Source organism: Amia ocellicauda, chromosome 4, assembly GCF_036373705.1.
Source record: "Amia ocellicauda isolate fAmiCal2 chromosome 4, fAmiCal2.hap1, whole genome shotgun sequence".
NCBI classification, from domain to species: domain Eukaryota; kingdom Metazoa; phylum Chordata; class Actinopteri; order Amiiformes; family Amiidae; genus Amia; species Amia ocellicauda.
In genome coordinates this window covers 17426993-17449255 of record NC_089853.1, presented here as the reverse complement: position 1 = coordinate 17449255, position 22263 = coordinate 17426993, and the positions used below count along the sequence as shown (strand labels likewise).

Genomic DNA, 22263 nt, shown 5'->3' with positions numbered 1-22263 from the left:
TTGGGTTCTTGAAGAAACAAACCACTAAAGGTCACTGCACTGTGGATCCATTAATGCTTCCCCCCTGTTTATTTAATAAAAATCTAAATGAAAAAAAAAAAAAACAATTTCAAGCTCCGATGCTGCCTCAATTGTCACGTTGCTTTCATTGTCTGTTACAGGGACATGGATCATTCAAAACCAATTATGTCTTTAATGCGGTCACCTAGAACTGACTTTAAGTGACTATGCTCAATATTCAATATATGTCAGGAAATGTTCCCTGATCATCCCTTCCATAATATGCAAAACACTGCAAGCTATCTTTAAAGACGGAATGCATTGATTTCATTACACATCAGGCTTTTCATATACAGAGCCCTGCAGAGGCCTAGAATTGTCTGCATTTGCCCAGAGTATTTCTATACTTTTGGGATAAATAGCATCAGACTGCGTGATCATCTGTATCAAACTCCCAAGGCATAATCACTGCAGGTTTCTGCTTTTGTGTCTGCTCAGTGTCCTGGTTTGCTTGGAGTCAAGATTTGTTTTACAGCTCTGTAATTTCTAAAGGACTGGACCAGGACAGGCTGATGATTACACCTTTGAGATGACAAAAACTCTCACACTTGCTTTCAGATGACTCCGTCAGAAGACGTGCAAGCATGTTGACGAGGACAACAAACCAGGAGCCTTACCATGTCAGAGATTAACATGGTGGAATGCTCGTTGAGGCTGATTACACCCTCCCCTAGGCCGTGTCTCTTCAGTCGGTTGTAGAAAGTCCTCAGCTCCCGCTCCACTTTGGCTCCCGAATCTACATTGACCAACAGCTTCCAGAATGGCAACCTGGGGGTTTCAGATGAACAAAGCCGTGCAGGTTGGCAATCCTGACATTCTTTCATTTGTGCAAATGTTACAGTCATTAAAGACACACAGCAAAATGACACTGTGTAGTCATAATTTGGTTTAGGGTGGCTGCATGGTGAATAATACCTGGCAGGATTTGTAAAAACAATATTGTACAGATACACTGTCTGTCTGTCCTATTACCATTGGCCTGTGATTTGGGGTTTTGATTAGGCTTCTCAATAACACAAAACCATGGTCAGAATTCCATTCTCCCATTTTTATGGACTGTTCTGGTTTTTACTGACATAGTGTAAAGAAACCCATCATTGTTTCATGTTCCTATCTTCTACAAATGGTTTTCCAAGGAGTACTGTGTATGGCTTTATCTACATACCACCATCTACCTATTCAATGTATCCAAAACCTTCTCAGAGGCTGAAATGCTATACAGCTTTAGAAGTGTGGTGGGATAAAACAGCACCTTTTTAAAATGAAAAGACCAGCTTTTGAAGGACACCTTGAATGGTCATAACCACACTTTATGAAAATCCACTTTTTTAAAAGGAAGGAGATCAAATATACAGGATCCATTTAACTTTCAGTGTTTTCTTTCCCTAGGGTGCACGGACTATACTGAACTATTCTCAAGAGTGGCAACAAGAACAGGGTTGTTGTGGGTCATCCAAGGGTCACAGTGTCATGAGTTGCTGGAGTCCTGCTGCTGGTGAGAGTGCTTGGCAATGCTGGGTCCTATTTACCGTAAAATGTCAGTGTTTGGCAGCACTCTTTCATGCTCAGAAAGCTGGCTTCCCGCTTCCTGGTGGACGGTTTTCATGTTGTCGCCGACGCACACCTTGTACTGCAGGGGCACTAGCGCTGTTGTGGGTGGCGTCTGTAAGCAGAAGTGCCTCCTGCTGTCAATGGAAATATTCACCGGAACATCCTGAGCAATCAGCAGAGCTACACCTTGAAGAAGGGCACAAGAAAAGCCAAGGTCAACAGGAAAGTACAGACATTCCCGGACTGTCACAATCTTCCACCTTGCTATGCTTTTCACATCATGGGAACATTTTTTAGTATTACCTGATGTGTAAAACTCCCTAAGTTAATTCATTATAATTTCATACTGAATCCGCACACGTTTATTGTGAAGACAGTGATCAATTTGCTCAAAGAGTGATATTTTCAAGTCAACAAAATGTAGAAATCCTAGAAAATGCATGACTAGTTTCTAAATAGTTTCTAAAGGAGAAACCTAATATAATAATAATAATAATAATAATAATAATAATAATAATAATAATAATAATAATAATAATAATCAACATGTCAAGTATAGATTTGCAAATAGAAGAATAATAAGAATTTAAGGACCAAGTGTTAAAATATTTCTGGAGAGACCATATTGAGGAAACTAAAGACTAGAATAGGAAATGAAATACATTTGCAATAAAATACAATTTACAGAAATAATCTGTAATTTCCTAGGGGGTAAATAGCATATAGGCATTAGAATTACTGTACAGGTTGAAAACAACAGAACTTGGAATTAGACGGCTACCGATGAAACAAGTTGACTCTAGTTAGTAGTTCAAATTTGGTTCAGCGAGCCGAGAATGACTAGAACAATGGTTCTCAATCCTGGTCCTGGCGGAACACAGACCCAGCTCTCAGTTACTTAATTGAATCCTTAAGTTAAGTAATAATATCCTAAATCAGAGCCTTTAAATTATTTTGAACAGTAGGGGTTTTAAGTTAATTATAAAATTGTATAAGGAAATGAATATCTTATTAAGGAACCAGCTTCTTAACTTTGTATCACTTACACAATTTAAAGATTCAAATGTAATCAAAATACTTCAATTAAGGGTTCAATTAAGTAATTAATTGGTTGGAACAAAAACAAGCAGGGTCAGTGTTCCGCCAGCACCAGAATTGAGAACCACTGGACTAGGAGATTATTACAAAAAGATTCACAATAAACACCATTATACCCAATTTTCTGCATATGAAATTATTAGTCCATGGGGTAAATTGCCAAGACACATTGTAGAGGCCAACGCACTGTGACATAATCACTGACAGGATAACATTAAAAATGATTTGTGTATCATTTGTTCCACACTGTTCCACATGTACAAAGCTTTGACCATCACCCTTGGTAGTGTGTTGGAAAAAGGTGAACTGCAATGGGCTAAGTGACTGATGCTCTTCTTTGACGTTTCCTTGTGTTCTTAAGTCAGCAAGGAAAGCATTGAACACAATGGATTAAGTTCAGCAACTGAGAGGCTTCTGAGGGGAATTCTCCTGGCTCTTGGCAGTGGGAGAGTGAGGAGTGGCATGCCCTGTCAGAGTTCCTCTGTGGACCGGAGTTGGGAAACTCATCCTCTGTATGTACTGGTATATATCTATATGCATGCTGGAGTATTTATAGATACTGTCTTAGCTGGCTAAGCTGTGAGTTTCAGAAATAGCCATCGCAATTTTGGTGTCATCTCTAGGGTCATTTTTTGGGGAGCCACCAAAACAAAAGCTAGCTAGCTTTAGCTTTACTCCCTGAGGAATTATGATTGTTCACGCTAAGCCACTGTTTTGCTTTGCAGGCACAGAGAACAGGGAGACAGTTGCCACACACTGAAACATAAAACTGTGTCAGTAAAATTACTTTTTGACTTCGATATTGTTGAGGTACATTTTACAAAATGGCTACTTGTATGCACAGGCCCATCCTGTTCCTCCTGTATTGACAGGCGCACGAGAATTTAGTGTAAGTCACCTGATTGGTAATTCCAAAGAGCATTCTATGAGATTGACATCAAGATTTTGGGCATCCTATTTACTGTTCTCCCCGATGCTCTCCTTGCACCAATACATCATACCTCCAGGCACTTTGTGATACACTATGGGCAGTTCTATGAGCCTAAACCACAAAGTTAAGGCAGTAGGTAACAAGCTGGCAGTCATGGTACCCAATAAACAACCTTAGTTTGTGACCATTTTTTCCAACCCACTATGGGATGAGTGAAACATTCCATTACCTATGGTAGCCTACATTTTATAAATTGCGAGTTTAACATTTAAATCAGCTTTCATCCTGTTTTGTTTTTCCATGTTATGAGTATCAGTCAAACTCTGCAGTCTTTTCCTTTGCAAAAAATATGTATAATATATAAGTCCACTGCACACCACAAACAGATCATATCCAATCGCCTTGTTATTTAATGTGGTAATATCTTTATATATCTGTTTTTACATTGATCCAATCATTGACTGATCAAGTTACTCAAACTATGAACTGGGGCCGGATTGAATCAAAACTTTGACCCACCCGCTAATAGCAAACTACATAGCTGTACATCATAGCTGTTACATTTATGATTAGAAGAAAGTGGCATCCTACTTCAAATGATGCTGCAACTGAGTACAGTTCTGTAATTTTCTATTAGCTGATGGGTTAAAGTTTTGATTTAATCCCAGCCCTGGTATACTAAACCTTGGCAGTTCAGAGAAAATAGGCTGGCGTGACCTGCTATGACAAGGTGAGTCTGCTGTTCTCCTGCAGCCCTCCCTGCAACTGCAATGGATTTCATGGTGCGAGCAGCTTGCCAAAATCCAATTGAAGCATGACACTGAATTCAGGTTCACTTTACCATTTCATATAAAATGAGACATCAGGCAGGTTTTTCATAGACATGCCATTAAGACACACTTTCAAACTACGACAGGGCCCCGGTAAACTGTGCAAGCTATCGTGATTATATAAGTATATATGGGGGGAAAAACAAATAGTACAGAAACCTTAGCACTATCACATTTTAGCACAATGATTTAATTCCAAAACCATACAGACTGAATCTCAAATCCTTTTCCTCAAGCAATGTGATTCTTTTCATCAAAATAAATCCAACCCCAAAACACGTAAAAGAACACGTTCACGAATCACTTCTCGGGATCTGTATATTGAATTATGCACTCACAGAAAAGACTCCATCAGGAAAAGAAAAGAATATCCAAATGCAGCTATATATTCACCCATAGGAATAATTAGGGGCTCGTAAGGTTGAGAGGTTTAAAAGGGGGTTTCAATTTAAAGTGTAATGACTGTTGGAAGTACACCACATAATTTACACACCAGGTGCCTGTCATCTCACAGCTATTGCGTGTCATTTCTGAAATGATGAGAGGACCCCTCTCAACCTCCATTCTGGTGACGCCAAGCTCTGACACAATGATTGGCTGCAGCCTATGGGTTCTCTGGCTAGGCCATCATTGGCATCCATGCAGGACTGACAGCTTCAGAGTAATATTAGAGTAATTCCCTTGACAAAAACAAGACTCATTTTTAAATTTTCAGAGAGGAAGGAGTTGGCCTGGTGATGTGGTTTCCCCCTTCACTGTTTATATTTACGGCATTCCGGCAGCCATGTTAAGTGTTGAGATTATGTGAACCAGATAATTGTGTCCACAGATGTATCTGCCCTCCTAGGAATTCCTATGGCCTCTCAGATTTCTCTGACATGCCAAATCTTGCTCGCTTGTCACTCTCCCGTATGAAGCTGTTTCATTTAATGCCAGCACAGACACCTCATGGCCTGCAGAAGCCCTGGCTTCCGAAGTTTTGCATAATTTTTGCAAAGGGATCCTTGGTACGTTTAACAACAGCCCCACAACAGGAGTGTTGAACAGTTGTTGCAAACAGGTGAAGAAAAAAATGATCCAACAAAAACAACATGCATTTCACATATTGTTTTTAATTGTGTGTGTGTATATATATATATATATATATATATATATATATATATATATATATATATATATATATTATATATATATATGTTTTTATATATAAAGTCAACGGGAAAAACAAATACAAAAAATACTTTAATCCTTCTACTGCAAGACCTGAATATAGTATATATTTTATTTGTGAACACCAACTATGTCCAGTGTTTTAAGAGAATTAGATATAAATTGCACAACGTCAAATATTATCAGAAAATATCTAATTTTCAAGTGGCATTGTGGCGCGGTGGTTAGTGCTGCTGCCTCACAGCTCCAGGGTCCTGGGGTCGAGTGTGGAGTTTGCGTGTTCTCCCCGTGTCTGCGTGGGTTTTCTCCGGGCACTCCGGTTTCCTCCTACCATCCAAAGACATGCGGGTTAGGTTGACCGGTCTCTCTAAATTGCCCTGTGTGTGTTGCCCAGCGATGGACTGGTGTCCTGTCCCTTGCACCCTATGCCTGCCGGGATTGGCTCCAGCTTCCCGGCGACCCTTGCCAGGATAAGTGGTTTTGAAGATGGATGACTATATAATTTTCTTTAGCAGAAAATTAACCCTATTTGAAAATATTAATATATATGTAAACTATTTGAAATATACTGTATATATTTTCAAAAACAAACTTGTATTTATCAAGTTTTGCAATTACTACATTCTGGAGGATTTCAAATGAGAAGCATAACAAATTAATGTATTTATATGGACAATCCCCAAAATGCAACTTGGCTAAAATATCTTGAATAATAACATGTATGAAAAACAAATGGCTCATCCTCTTATCTAATTTGATGTCTTTGCTTCTCCAAATAAATGTTTGATTTGATTGTAAATATTTAAGCTGTTTGAAATAGTCAGTAATTATATATAACATATAAAATACAACTTTATACAGCGCTGGATTCTTCCACAACCTGAGACAAATCATTGTGTTATTAACATTGATTTAGCAGCTGAATGTTGATCTGTCCCAGGTTTGCTGAGAATGAACTTTGGTTGCTCGGTTACCTTTTATATACTACTCTGTTAAAAGCAAAGGATATAACTGAAAGGTTAACAAGAGCCTTGCTTAACTTGCTTGCTGTGTTCCATGTATTGTGCAACTATTTGTGCCTTCCACAAAACATATTTAAATCTTTTATGACAATTTTGGCAATCTGCATCTTTATCCTCACTAGGTTGGTAACTCAGACTGCCCTGATACTATATATATATATATGTGTGTCAGGGCAGTCTGAGTTTATATATATATACTGTAGCTTTAACTGCATATATACACCGATCAGCCATAACATTATGACCACTGACAGGTGAAGTGAATAACACTGATAATCTCGTTATCATGGCACCTGTCAGTGGGTGGGATATATTAGGCAGCAAGTGAACATTTTGTCCTCAAAGTTGATGTGTTAGAAGCAGGAAAAATGGGCAAGCGTAAGGATCTGAGCGACTTTGACAAGGGCCAAATTGTGATGGCTAGACGACTGGGTCAGAGCCTCTCCAAACCTGCAGCTCTTGTGGGGTGTTCCCGTTCTGCAGTGGTCAGTACCTATCAAAAGTGGTCCAAGGAAGGAAAAGCAGTGAACCGGCGAGAGAGTCATGGGCGGCCAAGGCTCCTTGATGCACGTGGGGAGTGAAGGCTGGCCCGTGTGGTCCGATCCAATAGACGAGCTACTGTAGCTCAAATTGCTGAAAAAGTGCATCGCAGTTTGTTGCATATGGGGCTGCGTAGTCGCAGACCAGACAGGGTGCCCATGCTGACCCCTGTCCACTGCCGAAAGCGCCTACAATGGACATGTGAGCATCAGAACTGGACCACAGAGCAATGGAAGAAGGCCTGGTCTGATGAATCACGAGTTCAAGGTGTTGACTTGGCCTCCAAATTCCCCAGATCTCAATCCAATTGAGCATCTGTGGGATGTGCTGACAAACAAGTCCCATCCATGGAGGCATCCCCTCACAACTTAAAGGATCTGCTGCTAACATCTTGGTGCCAGATACCACAGCACACCTTCAGAGGTCTAGTGGAGTCCATGCCTCGACGGGTCAGGGCTATGTTGGCGGCAAAAAGGGACCTACACAATATTAGGCAGGTGGTCATAATGTTATGGCTGATTGGTGTGTATATATATATATATATATATATATATGCAGTTAAAGCTACAGTTAGAGTACAGATTTCTGCTAAAAGCAGCTAAGAATGCTTATTACATTTTCCTACCTCTTAATCAGTCTGGGAACTTGCTTTAATGGTTAAAAAACCTACTTTTAAGTACAGAAAAAATCTCTTGCGTATGTTTAAGTATAGAAAAAATAACAATTACTGTACTTCATTAAAGTGACTTTTTTTCTTTTCCTTTTAGTAGTATTAGATTTTATTATTATTCTTCTTGAGGATGTAAATCAGAATAAATTAGATATAAATTAATACATTGGTATTGTCAACTGGTGTACCAATTAAAACAGAACAGAGTAGAAAAAAGAAAAAGAAGAAAGGTCATCACCTTTCAAAACAGACACAGTATGTTCCATACCAAGTGACCAGTTCAAGGCTCTCATTTTGTATTAATTTAGTCTAAAACCACACTGTCAGAACAAACATTTACCCACTTTCTAATATTTATCAAATCTTGGATATCCCACATAAAGGGGTATGTAATATATGGTAGACTGCACGAGATAGAATCAATAACTGTCATTGTCTGAAATTTAAGAGAGAATTTAAGGCCTGAGTTATGGCCAGAGTGAGTTCCTCACAAGTTTAAGAGGGGCCGCTGCCGCACCACATATTTTTAGAACAATTCCCTAAATACTACCAGCTTCCACACAATGCTTAGACGTGCTATTTTCAAATAAGAATATACTTTTTTGATAACCAACTTATAAATTATTCGAAAAGCATTCCTTTTTGCTAGGAAGGAAGATGTGGAGACCTTCTGTTGTCTAAGCCCAAAATCAATAAAACTAAACAACTCCCCCCCCCCAAACGAAATACGGCCAATAAGTTCAGGGCAAGTTTATATTTTCATGTAGACTAGTTTGTGTGTTTAATTTTGTTGAGGTTCAGCACTGGGCATTAGCAGCATACATGTTTAGTGGGTAGTTTGCAACCTTTCGTGGCGGTCTAAAGGTGCTAAATGTGAAGAGCTGCTCTAGTATTCACCAGATGCTAGGTTCTCCATAGAATGTTATATTTATGATCTCAGTAGCAACTTGATATCTCAGGAAGGCGTTTATGACTTTTTCTTTCCCCGTCGAGGTCAGTTTAGCTGCTTTTGACTTTTTTCTTTTCGACCCCCACACCCCACCCCACCCCACCCTACCCCCTAACACAATTAAAATGACAAAGAAAATTAAACTGAAGGGTACATACTGTGAGAATTAATGTCCAAGGCAGATTACATTTTACAGCTAGCAAACTGAAGACAAACACTTCAGCTGGAATCAACCAGCTATCAATCCACCCCAGCAACCCTGAAGATCACAAACATCTGCAAGACGTACAGTCAGTAACCTAAAGTCCTACCTCAAATCTTTGATGACCCACTGTGTTGCTGTGTGGAAATCAAGACCTTCAAGTCATTTTCTGCTGGCCAATTCTTTGCTTTAGAGCCCTACAGTTCAGAGACAAATCCTTAACAATTCTGCACCCTCTGAAATGATCCACCATTTGCTGTTTTTGAGGCCCCTTGTTCAGTGTCTAAGGTGAAGAAACATCTGTCTTCTCTGCCTTTCAATTGACCCAGATACCATCCCTAAAGACACTTTGTTCTTATGTAACAGTTTCTTTCTGCCGAATACTGATTGCTGTACTTGTAAGCCACTCTAAGTTATGTATGTACTTTACAGCTGAAACAAAATCTCCATGTCAACTTTGTGATCTCACATGCTTTCTGTTGTTTATAATTTATTAAATGTCATGATGATTTCAAAACACTTATTTCTCTTCTGCTATGCTCTTCTTGGCAGAACTCTTAAAGATGCTTTTGACCATGGAAGGGTAACCCATAAAAGTGATTGAAGATATCCTCTGAAAATAATTGGGATTAGTATCTGCAGGGTCTTTAAATAATTTAAATAATATGTTACATAAATGACTGCATTGGTCTGGCATCTCTGTGGAGTTTACCTGTGCTAGCTGGGTTAGACTCTTGTTCCCTCCTTGTATTGGATGGAGCAGAAAAAGGATGGATGGATTACATAAATGATCAACAGAAATAGCAAACTTTGGACCCATTCAGGGTCACACTACTTCATTAAAATGTCACATAAATGAAGCCCAAGGTAAACTAAATACCATCATGGTTTTATACATACTGGTTTTCAAATTAGTGATTGATGGGTGGGTTAAAGTTTTGAATGAATTCTGGTCAAAGTCACTCTTAATTAGCACTCCAGATTTAGCGATGAGATTCATAATTTCAGTGGAAGATATTGGGTAGGAAACTTAAGACATGGTGTAAATGCTAATTTGATACAATGTTGTAAGAAACTATAAGTTAAGTTGGCAGCATCGTCTGATTGGCTTCCTCTTGTTTGTAACTTTTTCCATATGCTTAGAAGCAAAATCAGAATGTAAGCCTCTTTATTTCAATACCAATTCAAACTGAGTTTCTATTTAAGAAAGCCTCAGCAAGTCATCACCAAACTGCATTCAACAAATATGAGGATTTGTGAAGTTTGCAGACTTGCAGGACTGTGCCAGGTCCATAAAAGCATATGGTCTGTGGCTCTGTGCAAGCTGAGTTTTTTTTAAAAGGGTAACTCATTTTACAACAGCAAATTGAAATGTAAAAATCTGTGTGAGATTAAGAAAATGTGTATTTAGGAGACTCAAAAATAATGCATGTCTAGGAATAACAAATGCACTTTCTCAGTAGCAGACCCTCACTAATATCCCTTGCTATTGTGACTATTGTACATCAAAAATACATTTTTTGTTAAAAATGATTTCTCCCTTGTTCTGAATGTACCTTGAAACTCTGCAGATCAAACACTGCAGAACAGAAAACAGCCAGTACATGAGACCAGGACAACTCCATTTGTTTTCTTTGAAATTCAGAAGGTTTTTGAGGGGCATAAAAACACCCAACTGTGCTGTAAAATGGGTTCAAATCCCAAAACAATGATCTCTGATCTTACGTTCAACTACAGCAAGACTTGCTGTGCTTGGCTGTGGATTTTTTAATCAAAACAGCACGGTAATGTAATGTTCAGCTTTGCGGGGATAGAGATAATAAGGCTTGCATTCTCTGTGCCTTTTTGAATTCCTTTTGGACTTTTCGCTGAGTCTTATTACACAGACACACAAAAGTCAGGAGCACCCCATAAATTATTATTTTTATTATTTCCAGACCAATTCCAGGGCAGGTGATGTATTTAGCAAACTCAACACACTATAATTTACAGGCACTTGCTGCAGAAACTGCAAAAGAAGACAAAATCTTTCCCAAAATGTATTTGTCCTAAAGGATTGAATGATCTGAGGAAATATCCAAGATAGAATCAGCAGACTGTCTAGTTTAGGTGTATTATAAAAGCCTTGTTATTTCAGAGGAAACCTTATTTTGTCTGTAAAGTACAAAAAAATGGCGGGTGGGCGATGGAAGGAGAATACATTAGTCAGACAATGTGGCTTGAGACTAGCATTATTTTAATCATTCTAACTCTTTTTTAGCTGTGTTTGGGAGTTTTGAATAAAAGTTTCTGCGTCAATTATAATTACATAAAAATGTCATATAGATTATATAGAAACCAATTGGCTTTTAGGTCTTGTGATTATCCAGTGGTTTGAGGATAAGTACTGTTTTGATGCATGACAAAATAAATAAATAAATAAATAAATAAATAAATGATACACCCCTTCCTATTTAATGAAAGGAAACACACACACACACACACACACACACACACACACACAAATATTCTGTCGCCAAACAGAACCAAGTCTTTCCTATCACCATTTCCACAGACTCAAATTCAAAAACAAATAACTGTTTCTCAAATTGTGTCATAATTCTGCCATAGTGGTCAAAATTTACTTAAAAGGTTTGGATCATAAATGCTGATATACTTATTAATAATATTGCAATCTTTATTAAGGACTCTGCTATAATTTTAAATGCTGTGGTCCAAAACAATTGATCTTAGATGTCACATGGTTGCAGGTTCAGGGTGCATGATGCTTGTATGTAAGACCTAAAATGACAACAAATCTCATCCTGCTATAATACAGCTACAAGCTCTCTGCAATGGAATTTATACTTGGATTCTGTTACTCAAAATGTTTACAAGCAAATGAGCTCAATGCTGTTTTTGCTCAGGTTGTAATATCCAGAGATGTTATGTAGCACTACTCTATTCATCTTTTGTTTCAGTTTTTGTTGTTGTTTGTTTCTTTTTGTTTTTGCACAAAAAAGGAGCTGAGGGATTTTGGTCATTTAAACCAGCTTTTGAGAAGGTGGAAAAGAGATTAAAATCATGCGTCTCTATCAGCTAAATCTGTCCAGATATTACATAAATCCGGACTGTTAATGTGTGCGTAAACAATGGTCTAGGAAATCCTAATAATACCCTTTTGTTTATGTCACATGATAGTAATTAGTTTTTGTCATGCCTCAGTTTTAATCTTATTCAGAACAGTTGTCGGGAACAAGGATTACAACTTTCACATTTTCTTCCCTGGCTACTACATTCCAACACATATGTCAATGTTAAAGAGATCACATTAAACAAGAATAATAACAACAAAAAAAGGCCAACCAGGGTTTACTGTCCTAAAAACCTTGCATACAGCAGTCTGAAGACCTTGTTCTTAGTTAGGTTCCTTCTTTGGCATGCTGGTTGTCTGTAAGCTTTGTTACTGAAAGGTTTCACTCATGTTAGATGAGATTATTGTATACTGTACAATAATTGCTGCATTTGATTTTTTATAAAGAAAATAAATTGAATAATTATGCAAAGAAAAGCCTGTATTTTGTTACAATTCTGCACAAAGTTATCAATGTCAACTAATCAATGAATACAACATGAAAAACGATATTTCCCCTGTGTGGGGAAGCGCGCAGTCTAACCAAACATTACAAACAAATGTCGACTATTACATTTGACTACAGATTAAAAATGTCATCGTGCATCCGGTTTGCACAAATCCCATACACTGCAAGCAACCTCTCCAAACAACCTGTGAGTTCTGCTCCATATTTACCATACACAGTGGTCCCGGAGCTTTCTGGCACTGGCACCACTGGTGTTTGCATTGTAACAGCAGGGAAGGACTGCAGACAAGAGGTCGATAGATTTGTCATTGTCCTCAGTGGTGTTGCTTGACATCATCTCGCATACTTGCCAGAGCTATTTTTACAGCTCATTCTAGAGATGCAGGGCACCCCCAACCCAATGCCCACTGCAAGCCACGATTCTCTTGTTAAGAGCTTTTTCGTACCTCCCAAACAAGGCAGAAAGGAAATTCAGTGACTTCATGAAAGGACATCACCGACCCAGAGAGGGGCTAACTGCAGTGTGCAGGAGGTATGAAACAGTTACAACGCAGCCCAGGTTAGGAACCTAGTGGCCTGGCTACACATACCTCTCATTGCAGAGCTGTGCCACTGGAGTCCCAGGGGCAATTAGGATGCTCAGTCAATTAAATGCATTAACTGCTGACACTTGTAAAGCATTTATCTCTTGAAGTACAGCAGGTTATGTATATATATATATATATATATATATATATATATATATATATATATTAATCATTACGCATACACAGAATGTATTCTAATGGAGTTAAACATGTTTACCTCATCCTAAATGTTGCCGAAATCTCACCTGTAGATGAATTACTTTGTTTCATGTGTAATTTATCAAGCAGAAATAAATTCCCCTTTGGCTTGTGTAAATTGGAAGATTTTCGAACATACCAAAAGTATTGGGAGAAGCCTCCCTCAGCCTGTGATAGTCACACAGAGTGCATTTGCTTTAGAGTTGTTTTCAATGTGATTTTATGTGAAAGTTAATGCCATATAATAATGCACACCACAAAGTCACAAAGCTTTAGAGTATAATAAAGTATCTGCAAACATTTCATGGCCTCGCTGAACGTGTCAGTTGTTTTTGGTCTGCTTGTTGCCTGGCTCCATCCTTTCTATCCTTTAAAGTATATTTTCTGTAACAGCAAGTCAATGTTTTGCTGGCTGTGTACGTTTGAGGATTTATTTATTTTTTAAATCTTTGCTGCTAAAAGGTTGAATTTAAAGAGAGTGTAACAAATTAAAGGCATATAATGCTGAAAACAAGTCCCCTGGAACACCTATAAGTTTAACAGGTACATAAGAAAAGGGGATGTGGAGACTAACTTCACTGCACTGGACACTGCACAGAGGGAAGACAGTATTATGTGCATCAGATGGAATGCAGCAGTTGTGCATTTTACTTGGTAAAATAAAGTCTTGGCACACACATCTTGCCATCAATAAACACAACATACAAATCAGAAGAAGCATGGCAATAATGAGGTATGCTAATTAAAAGAATTAATGAAGAATGGAGAGAATGTCTTACCTGATGATCCAAGGAAGTAGCGTTCTAAGACTGATCCATAGCCCGTTGGGTTATCTCTCAGGTTACTAACAACGAAGGGCTGCGATGAAATATTCACATTGTTTAATGGCCATGTCTGTCCGTGGACAGTTGCTCCACCATACCAGGAAATGTTGGCCATGGAAAAGCAATCCTGAAAGAAAAGCCACACAAGCATCAGCTGAGGGACAGTCCTCCCATGCACAGGCTAGAAGCCTTCCGTCGGCTGTGATTTTTCACACATGGGAATGCTTTGAAATATAGGTAAGTGAGCTATGGTGTAGTGTGGTCATACAGTAGTGTTCCTGTAAGTGCAGAAGCTGTGGGTACAATACACAACAGGTTGTCTTCATCACATTTTACATTCTACAATGAATGCATTCCACAGTTGACACAATGGTTTCTAATATAATGAGCACAGTGCGGTCAGAAGCCTTTTCACAGTTAATAACACAGAACGAATATTTTAAATGTACTGGTAAAACAAAATCAACAAAAACATTCGTAATGTAATCAATTATAATGACTCTTCCGACTACTTGGATTCACTCGTTAACAGTAATAGGTAAAAGTTAAAAACATAACTTCCCTATAAAACTTCATACACTATAAATGTAACTCATATGTAGGTAATAGGTGTGTTTTCTATGTCCTAACTGCTCCATCTCAGTGTCTGTCATTGATCAGAGCTGTATGCAGATGTAGACAGTGATAAATTATTACACTGGGCTTCCAGGTCAGGGGTGAATTGTCACAATTTTGATTTCCTTTTCTAGCTCCCTCAATATTTCCTTTCCCAACCTCTTTTATTAACCCCCCAGTGTGTTACGAACAAGGGTCTTTACAAAGAGCGGGTGGACATGACTGATGACAGTTAGGAAGAGGAATTGGTACACGATGCCTTTCTAAAGGATAGCTAATAGTCACTCCAACTTGCTTGAGCACAAAAAATATAGGCCATGTAGCCCAAAACCTTTCTGGAGGTAAAAACAGGATGAACGTATTGAAAGCACAATTATTTTTTTTTTTAATTACACTGAACAGCATTCTTCTGTTTTGGGATTTGCCCCTATGATCTCACAGTGCTTTCATAAAACTAAAACAATATCAACTTGAATTGAGAAATGTAAATAATGGTGGGACAACTAAAATTAGTTTAAATACAAAAGGTTAAAATCAAAGGGAGAAAAGTCTTCATTTAATTGTGATTGTGATCAATTGCAAGTTGTGAACCTAAACAACTGATAAGCAAATAAAAAATAAATAAAAAAAATACATTAACCAAAGCAGGTATGGTAATTTAAAAGTATCTTCTCAATAGATTTCCAAAGCTTAATCAAACAGGCAAATCATCATAATTAAAAAAGAAAGTCATATGACAGTGTACTTGCATAAAACATAGTTACATTTTATTGTGCAGTAATTAAATTAAGTGACTGTAGTCTGTATATTATATTAATGTAAATGTGATACATTATATATGGCTTGGAATATTATATATATATATATATATATATATATATATATATATATATATATATATATATATATATATATATATATATTATATTTGAAACATTTGTCTTGTCTTGAAAAAACATGAATGTTGATCAACCCAGTTCTCTTAACGCCTTGGGACTTGGTTCCCAACAACTGGGCATACCGTTTTCTAATTAAAAATTGTCTACTATATATATGGATTAGACAATTGTAAGAAATATAAATATAATTTTAAAACAATGCTGAATAAACAACATTTTAAATGTATAACATACATATAAGGCATGCAGTTCTGATATTGGGCCTTACTGTAAAACGCAAGCTGGATAAAAAAAAGTTGTTTTTCTCTCTGTTAGAAACCAAGCAATTCCTACCAATAAAGTGGCTGCGTATTTGTTTGTGCTAGTTGAATATTGAGTACTTTCTTTCTAAAGATGGAAAAAACGATATAATGAATACAAATAAATAAACACACACACACACACAAATAAATAAATAAAATGGGTGTAATTGGGGTTAGAATTTTACTGTTTTCAATTGGACAGAACCTGTTGTATTCCAAATGGAGTCCAAAATGAAAAATGTGATTTTTTACTGTCTTAAAAACATTCTCTAACCCAGAGCAGCTCTGTATGATGTATGAACTTCCTGGCCTCTCTCTGTATTGAGGGGAATGTTACAGTCATTTTCTCAGATACAGTAGGCTACTATAACAACTCTTAAACACAATACACCTGGAGCTTCAACCAGGGCTAAAATAAATTAATGTTAATTTATTCTCCTCAGTAGAAGACATTCAAATATATAAATATATACATATATATATATATATATAGGTTTAATTTAATGCAAAATAATTTTATTATCTTAATGTCTTGTCAGCAGGGATGCTAAATAATGTATTATATTCCTAGATTAAATATACCTATATTTCTAAAACAAATATGAAAATATCACAATATTAGAAACGTTTAGATTTATTTAACACTGTATGCTGGATTTTAAAGAGACTTTAACTAGATTGCTCCAGTAAAATGCCCAGGTGTATAAATGGTTAAAAATGTAAAAAAGAATGTGTTATATTGTAACAATTGTAAGTCACCCTGGATAAGAGTGTCTGCTGAGAAATCGAATCGAGTAATAGATATTTATTAAGATTTTGCACCTCAAGCGCATTACCATTGTATTGTATTTTGCAATGTATTTAATCTCATGCCAGACAGGCATCACTTGAAAACACTTTAATAGGATTTCTACGTACACATATCCCCAACAAACACCCCATTTATTGGGGTTTAAAACACCACATGATAGGCAAATAATTCAGGAATGCGTTTCATTGTGGGATTAATTTTCAAAACATCCGATTTGTTTTCTAGAACAAAAGATGTTCTTTGTTTTATAATCCGTCCGTCCGACCCACCTAAAACTTTAGTAATGAAAGGCATCGCGGCTCTAGAAAATGATTTCAATAATGGTAAAGTATTTGAAAAGTTTTTGGAATACGAGCTAAGCCTTGGAGCATAAGTGTGTATTTATTTGTGTGCATTTATGTATGTATGTATGTATGTATGTATGTATGTATGTATGTATTATAGCTGTTGTTGTTTTAAATATTGTTTTTTACGCACACTTAATTAATGCATGTTATGTTTAATTGCATTTAAATGTGTGTAAGTTGTAACTGACTATAGTTGGCACATTTTATACAACCCGCAAGACAGATAGTTTTACTATAGAAACCTATTTCACATCGCTTTTACAAGTTAGTAGGACGTTAACTGCTGGGGTTTTTTTTCATGCCGAAAATTATTATATGTAATACAGATAAGAATAAACGCTCATATTATTTTTTATGTCCAAATAAATGTGTCTTTGCTATAAGCCTTAAATTACAGAACGCAACTCATGCCATCTACCCAAGAGAGGACATTTACCTTCAGATCCACCTGACAATGCAGAGGTGTCCAGTTGATGATGTAGCGTTCGGCTTCTGGTGGGTAATCTAATTCAGTTCGATACAGTTCATATAGAAACCTAGTGTCCTTTAGGTCTAGTGATTAAACCGACGTTTAATACTATTTAGTACTATTGTGATGCATGACAAAATAAATAAATACATTCTACACCCATTATTATTCAATAAAAGAAAACACACACACACACACACGAACACATAAATATTCTGTCGCCAAACAGAACCAAGTCTTTCCTATTACTATTTCCACAGACTCAAAATCATAGACACAATAAGAGTCTCGTTTCTCAAATATTGTTATCATTCTGCCATAGTGGTCAGAATGAACCTAAAAGGCTTTACTATACCTATTTCGATTTCAGTGGACCAGGGTTGGATTTTAAATGCTAATATACTTATAAACACTACTGCATTCTATTTTAAGGACTCTGGTGTAAGGATTTGATATGCTCTGGTCCAAAAGATTGATCTTAGATCTCTGCTTAGATTACATCTAGGCTGCGCGTACTCAACGGAGGTGACATTTACCTTCAGATCCACCTTACAATGCAGAGGTGTCCAGTTTATACTGTAGCATTCAGTTCCTGGTGCGTAATCGGAGTCCATGGAGATCTCCAAGTCTGCAATTGAATCCCAAGTGTAACAGAACTCGGTCTTGTTCAACCAGCACAGGTTCTTCACGAAGGGCACTTCCAAGTCCGGAAAGTTTCCCACGTCAATCTCCACAAAGGTCTTCTCCTCGGTCAGTGTCTGTATTATCAGAGAATGGGTCCTTCTCTCCCAGATGAGTCCGCTGAAACTGCCCTTCAGGATCCAGTTCTTATTGGGCTGATCCACCACTTGCCAGTAAATGATCCCAATGGTCATAACGAAGAAGATGGCCACACCGAGACAGGCGATTGCGCCCTTCCACGTTTCGTTCATTTCCTTCAGACCCGAGTCCCATGTTACTTCTGGGATGGGGCTGGGGTTCCTATTTCGAGTGTGAGGCATATTGTTTGAAACAAAATAATCAGGAAAAAAACTATCAGTTCAAAAAGACCATGGCTCAATTCATGTTATTATAAGAGTACATGTAAAAATATATATATATATATAAAAAAGTTAGTATGCACCCGTTATGCATGCGTATTTATGCGAGCAATTGAAACCTGTCATGTGAAAAAAACAACATCCCACTGCTGACATTTCCAAAAATAATGGTGACTTACCACATGCTGTTAAGTGTAAAGTTATGTTTTTGAATTGCATTGATCGTTGAGCAGTGAGCAGTCTAACCCGGGTTTGGCAGTAATGCCTGCAAATAGCTCCTTAGCTGCGTATTTGCTTGCACCGCACTTTTCCACCGGGTCTGACGCAACTCCGAACTGCTCTTCACAAGGGGAGAGGAGAAAGTGATGAGGATAGGATACACAGCTTTGCACATTTCAAGCAGCAGGTTAAACCAGACTGCCCCCCCAACCGGGACTGGAGTGCGTCTCAGAACCAGTGCAGTCCATTTCAGCGCTGCGCCCGACTGGGGCGCCTTTGGAGATGTGCGGCTGGGCTGGGTTATTTGATTTTTTTCAAAGTTACATACATGGAATCTACCCGATACGTGTTATACGGAAAATGAAATATAAGTGCTGTATTATTAGTTGCAATAATAATAATAATAATAATAATAATAATAATTCCCAATTAAGTCAAAACGATATTTGGAAAAAGTTCATTGTGATTTGATTGACGGTTTCTTACTGAAATGGTGTTTTGGTTTGTTTGTTTTGCGAGCAGAGATAGGTAAAATAAATAGAATTCTGGTTGTACTTTTACATTAATCGTTTTCGAGAAATGTTCGTTTATAAGTTTGCATACTTTGGAGTTTCTCATATTGAACTGTGAAGCTTGCTGTGCAAATGGTAAAAATGTGATTGGTGTCTATGTTCCATGTATATGTAAGGGATGCATCAAAGTGTTTTTAGTCAAAATTACATTTATTATTATTATCGTGTTAAGGTTTGGATAGGTTCAACTTTCAAATGTGTATTTCATAAATATACTTGTTCACAACGAATGTTTTATTTATGCTGAAATACATATGAAAATAATGAAGTGCTGATTTATAAACAAAACAACAGATAATCAAGAATAGTTTTTAAACTCTTTATAACACATTTTTATGCAAATAGCTACTAAAACTACTTTTAAAAACATACGAATTTTCCCCTATTTTTCACTAGATTTTCTGATTTAACCTTTTGAAGACACTCAGATGTATTTACACTATTGCCAATTGGGCTAGTTGGAATATTTGGAAAACGTATTAATATTTTTAATCAAGGGCTTAAGTAACATCCAATATAATCTGATTATTTTTTTTTAATATTTGTGATTCACATAGATAATAATGTCTGGTCCGTTAGTAAATAATTTATAGTTAGAAAAATGTTTCACCATTTCTCGATTTATTCAAACTAGTATATAAGCGTTTGCAGTTGTATCAGACAGAAGCTGTTCATTATTGGAATGCTGTTTACGGGTATGTCCTATTAAACAAAGTCACCCTACGACCTCTGACCCGCAAGGTCAAGCGTTCAAAACATGGCTGGCTGGAGATGACATTTACATGTGACATTTACATCTATCAACAGTCATTGTCTGGACAAAGTGCTTAAACCAGAGGGCTCCACAATAATTGACTTCATATGAGAATTCTTTGAAGAAATCTTTTATTTTTCTTAGTTTTTTCACAAGACGAGAAGTCAGCATGCCAATATTTCAGGAATAAGAATAAACAAATAAATCAATAAAATGAGCTGTTTATGTGCAGATCCAGTTTTCCACATGCAATTATGTTTCTTTGCAATTAAGTGTTTGGAAAAAGTAAGAAAATTGCAATTTGGTAATATCGTTACTTCTAAGACCATGAGGTTGTGCACAGGTTCGACATTTTCAGTGCACAATACTTACTTGGTCACTACGGATCCAGTTGATTCATGTTGTCTCTTTTGCCAGTTTTAGGTGCAAGTGCTCTTTGTTTCAGATTTTGTAATCAGGTATTTGTTTCATTGTTAAAATATTATCCATTTAATTTATTTTATCAGTGCAAGTCCTGAGGTAAATTATGTCATACTCCTTCTGTTTAAGACTTAATAAATTCTGTGCTTTTAATTGTCTGTATGAAATGCTTTGAGAACACACAATGTTCTGGTGGGTCTGCTTTAAAATTATAGCAAATTAATAGGTGTATATTTTTCCAGTATTTGTCCACTAACGTGAATCTATTCATTGGAAAATGGCAGTTATTCTTTTACATAGTATAATCATACAATAATAAGTGGACCACAGGAATTGAATTTTGTACTTGGTGATACAGAATTATCATCTGTTCCATCATGTGAACCAGGTCTAAGAGAATCATGTGAGCTCTTAGTCCCCTGATTTTCCTGCAGGAGCTTAGTTTCATGCCTTGTCAAAAAGACAGCAGAATAAACCCAAGAAGCGCATCTGTGGTGAAGTGTTTGATCATTAGAATAATACTAAACATAAGGAAGGTGGTTCACAAGGCAGGAACCATAATTGTGCAAATTTGGGTTCACACAGCTGCCTTTCGCATTGGTGACCTATTGCCATGCTGTGAACAAACAATCAGTGATGAATCAAGCTATGGTTACCTACCTTGAGTGTGCATATCCAGTACAGTAGCCAAAAGCATCTAAACCTTTGCGTACAGACACAACCCCTCTTCCCAATTTTACACATTTACTGTATGTGCAACCTTGAGCCTCAGAACCAGACAGAAGTTAGATTGCATGTTGGATGTTATAAGCAGAAGCCCATAAGTAGATTCTTACTTAAAGTATGCATGCCGAGACATCAGTATGGACCTACAGATCCAGTAGCTTTAGCCTGCTACTATTTGGCTTATTTGCCCTTCCTTGATCCAAGTGCTCAGCTATAGCTGGGTACTGGGGACCCCACTGACTAAAGAAATACCAAATAAGGCTTATAAAGTTCATATTACATAGACAGGAATTTGATCAAACTGATTTATGTTGTATTATATTGGACTCCTCATCATCTGTAACTCTCCTTAAGGGTTACATAACAATACATATGGTTACATAAGCGTTTATATCAGATCAGACTTAGAAAAGGTTAACACAGTGGAGGTATTGTTTCCACTATTTTGTGAGTTTATGACCACTAATTAGAAAAAATAACAAGGGAATGAAAACAAATATTTAATCTTTAAAGATTCAATACATCTTTATTTAAATATTATAATCCAGCACAGTAAAATACATAAATTAATAAATAAATAATTTTTGTTTAATCTTAAGGGGAACCAGTGTTTGTTCCAGTGGTTCTCAACCCTGTTGGCCCCCTGGACCTCCAACCCTGCTGGATTTAGTTCCACCTGAACTCTCTATTACTTAATTGAACAGTTAATTTAACAAATATTTTTCTAAATCAGAGCCTTTTAATTATATTAAACAGTAGGGGTTTTAAGTATAATATTGTATAAAGAATCTATTTTATTAAGGAATCAACATTTTAGAAAATACACAAATTTGAAAGTAAAATGTAAGCAAATTATTACTTAAATTATTTATGACC

The 22263-nt window shown here is 36.9% G+C and overlaps 1 protein-coding gene across 2 annotated transcripts in view; it reads right to left on the bottom strand.

Annotated features, from left to right (window-relative positions):
* LOC136747868 (SITS-binding protein) overlaps positions 1-19159 on the bottom strand; it is a 46527-nt gene extending 27368 nt beyond the window's left edge. Inside the window, exons 1-5 of one of the 2 annotated variants that reach the window (XM_066701141.1) lie at positions 18876-19159; positions 18193-18637; positions 14169-14340; positions 1590-1797; positions 678-828 (exon numbers count right to left, since the gene is read on the bottom strand). In XM_066701141.1, coding sequence (XP_066557238.1) covers positions 678-828; positions 1590-1797; positions 14169-14340; positions 18193-18637; positions 18876-18880 — 981 coding nt within the window. In that variant the 5' untranslated portion in view covers positions 18881-19159. Of the gene's footprint in view, positions 1-677; positions 829-1589; positions 1798-14168; positions 14341-18192; positions 18855-18875 lie in introns of those variants that run through there. The other variant, XM_066701140.1, reaches the window with a different exon arrangement.
* Positions 19160-22263: the final 3104 nt, after the last annotated feature.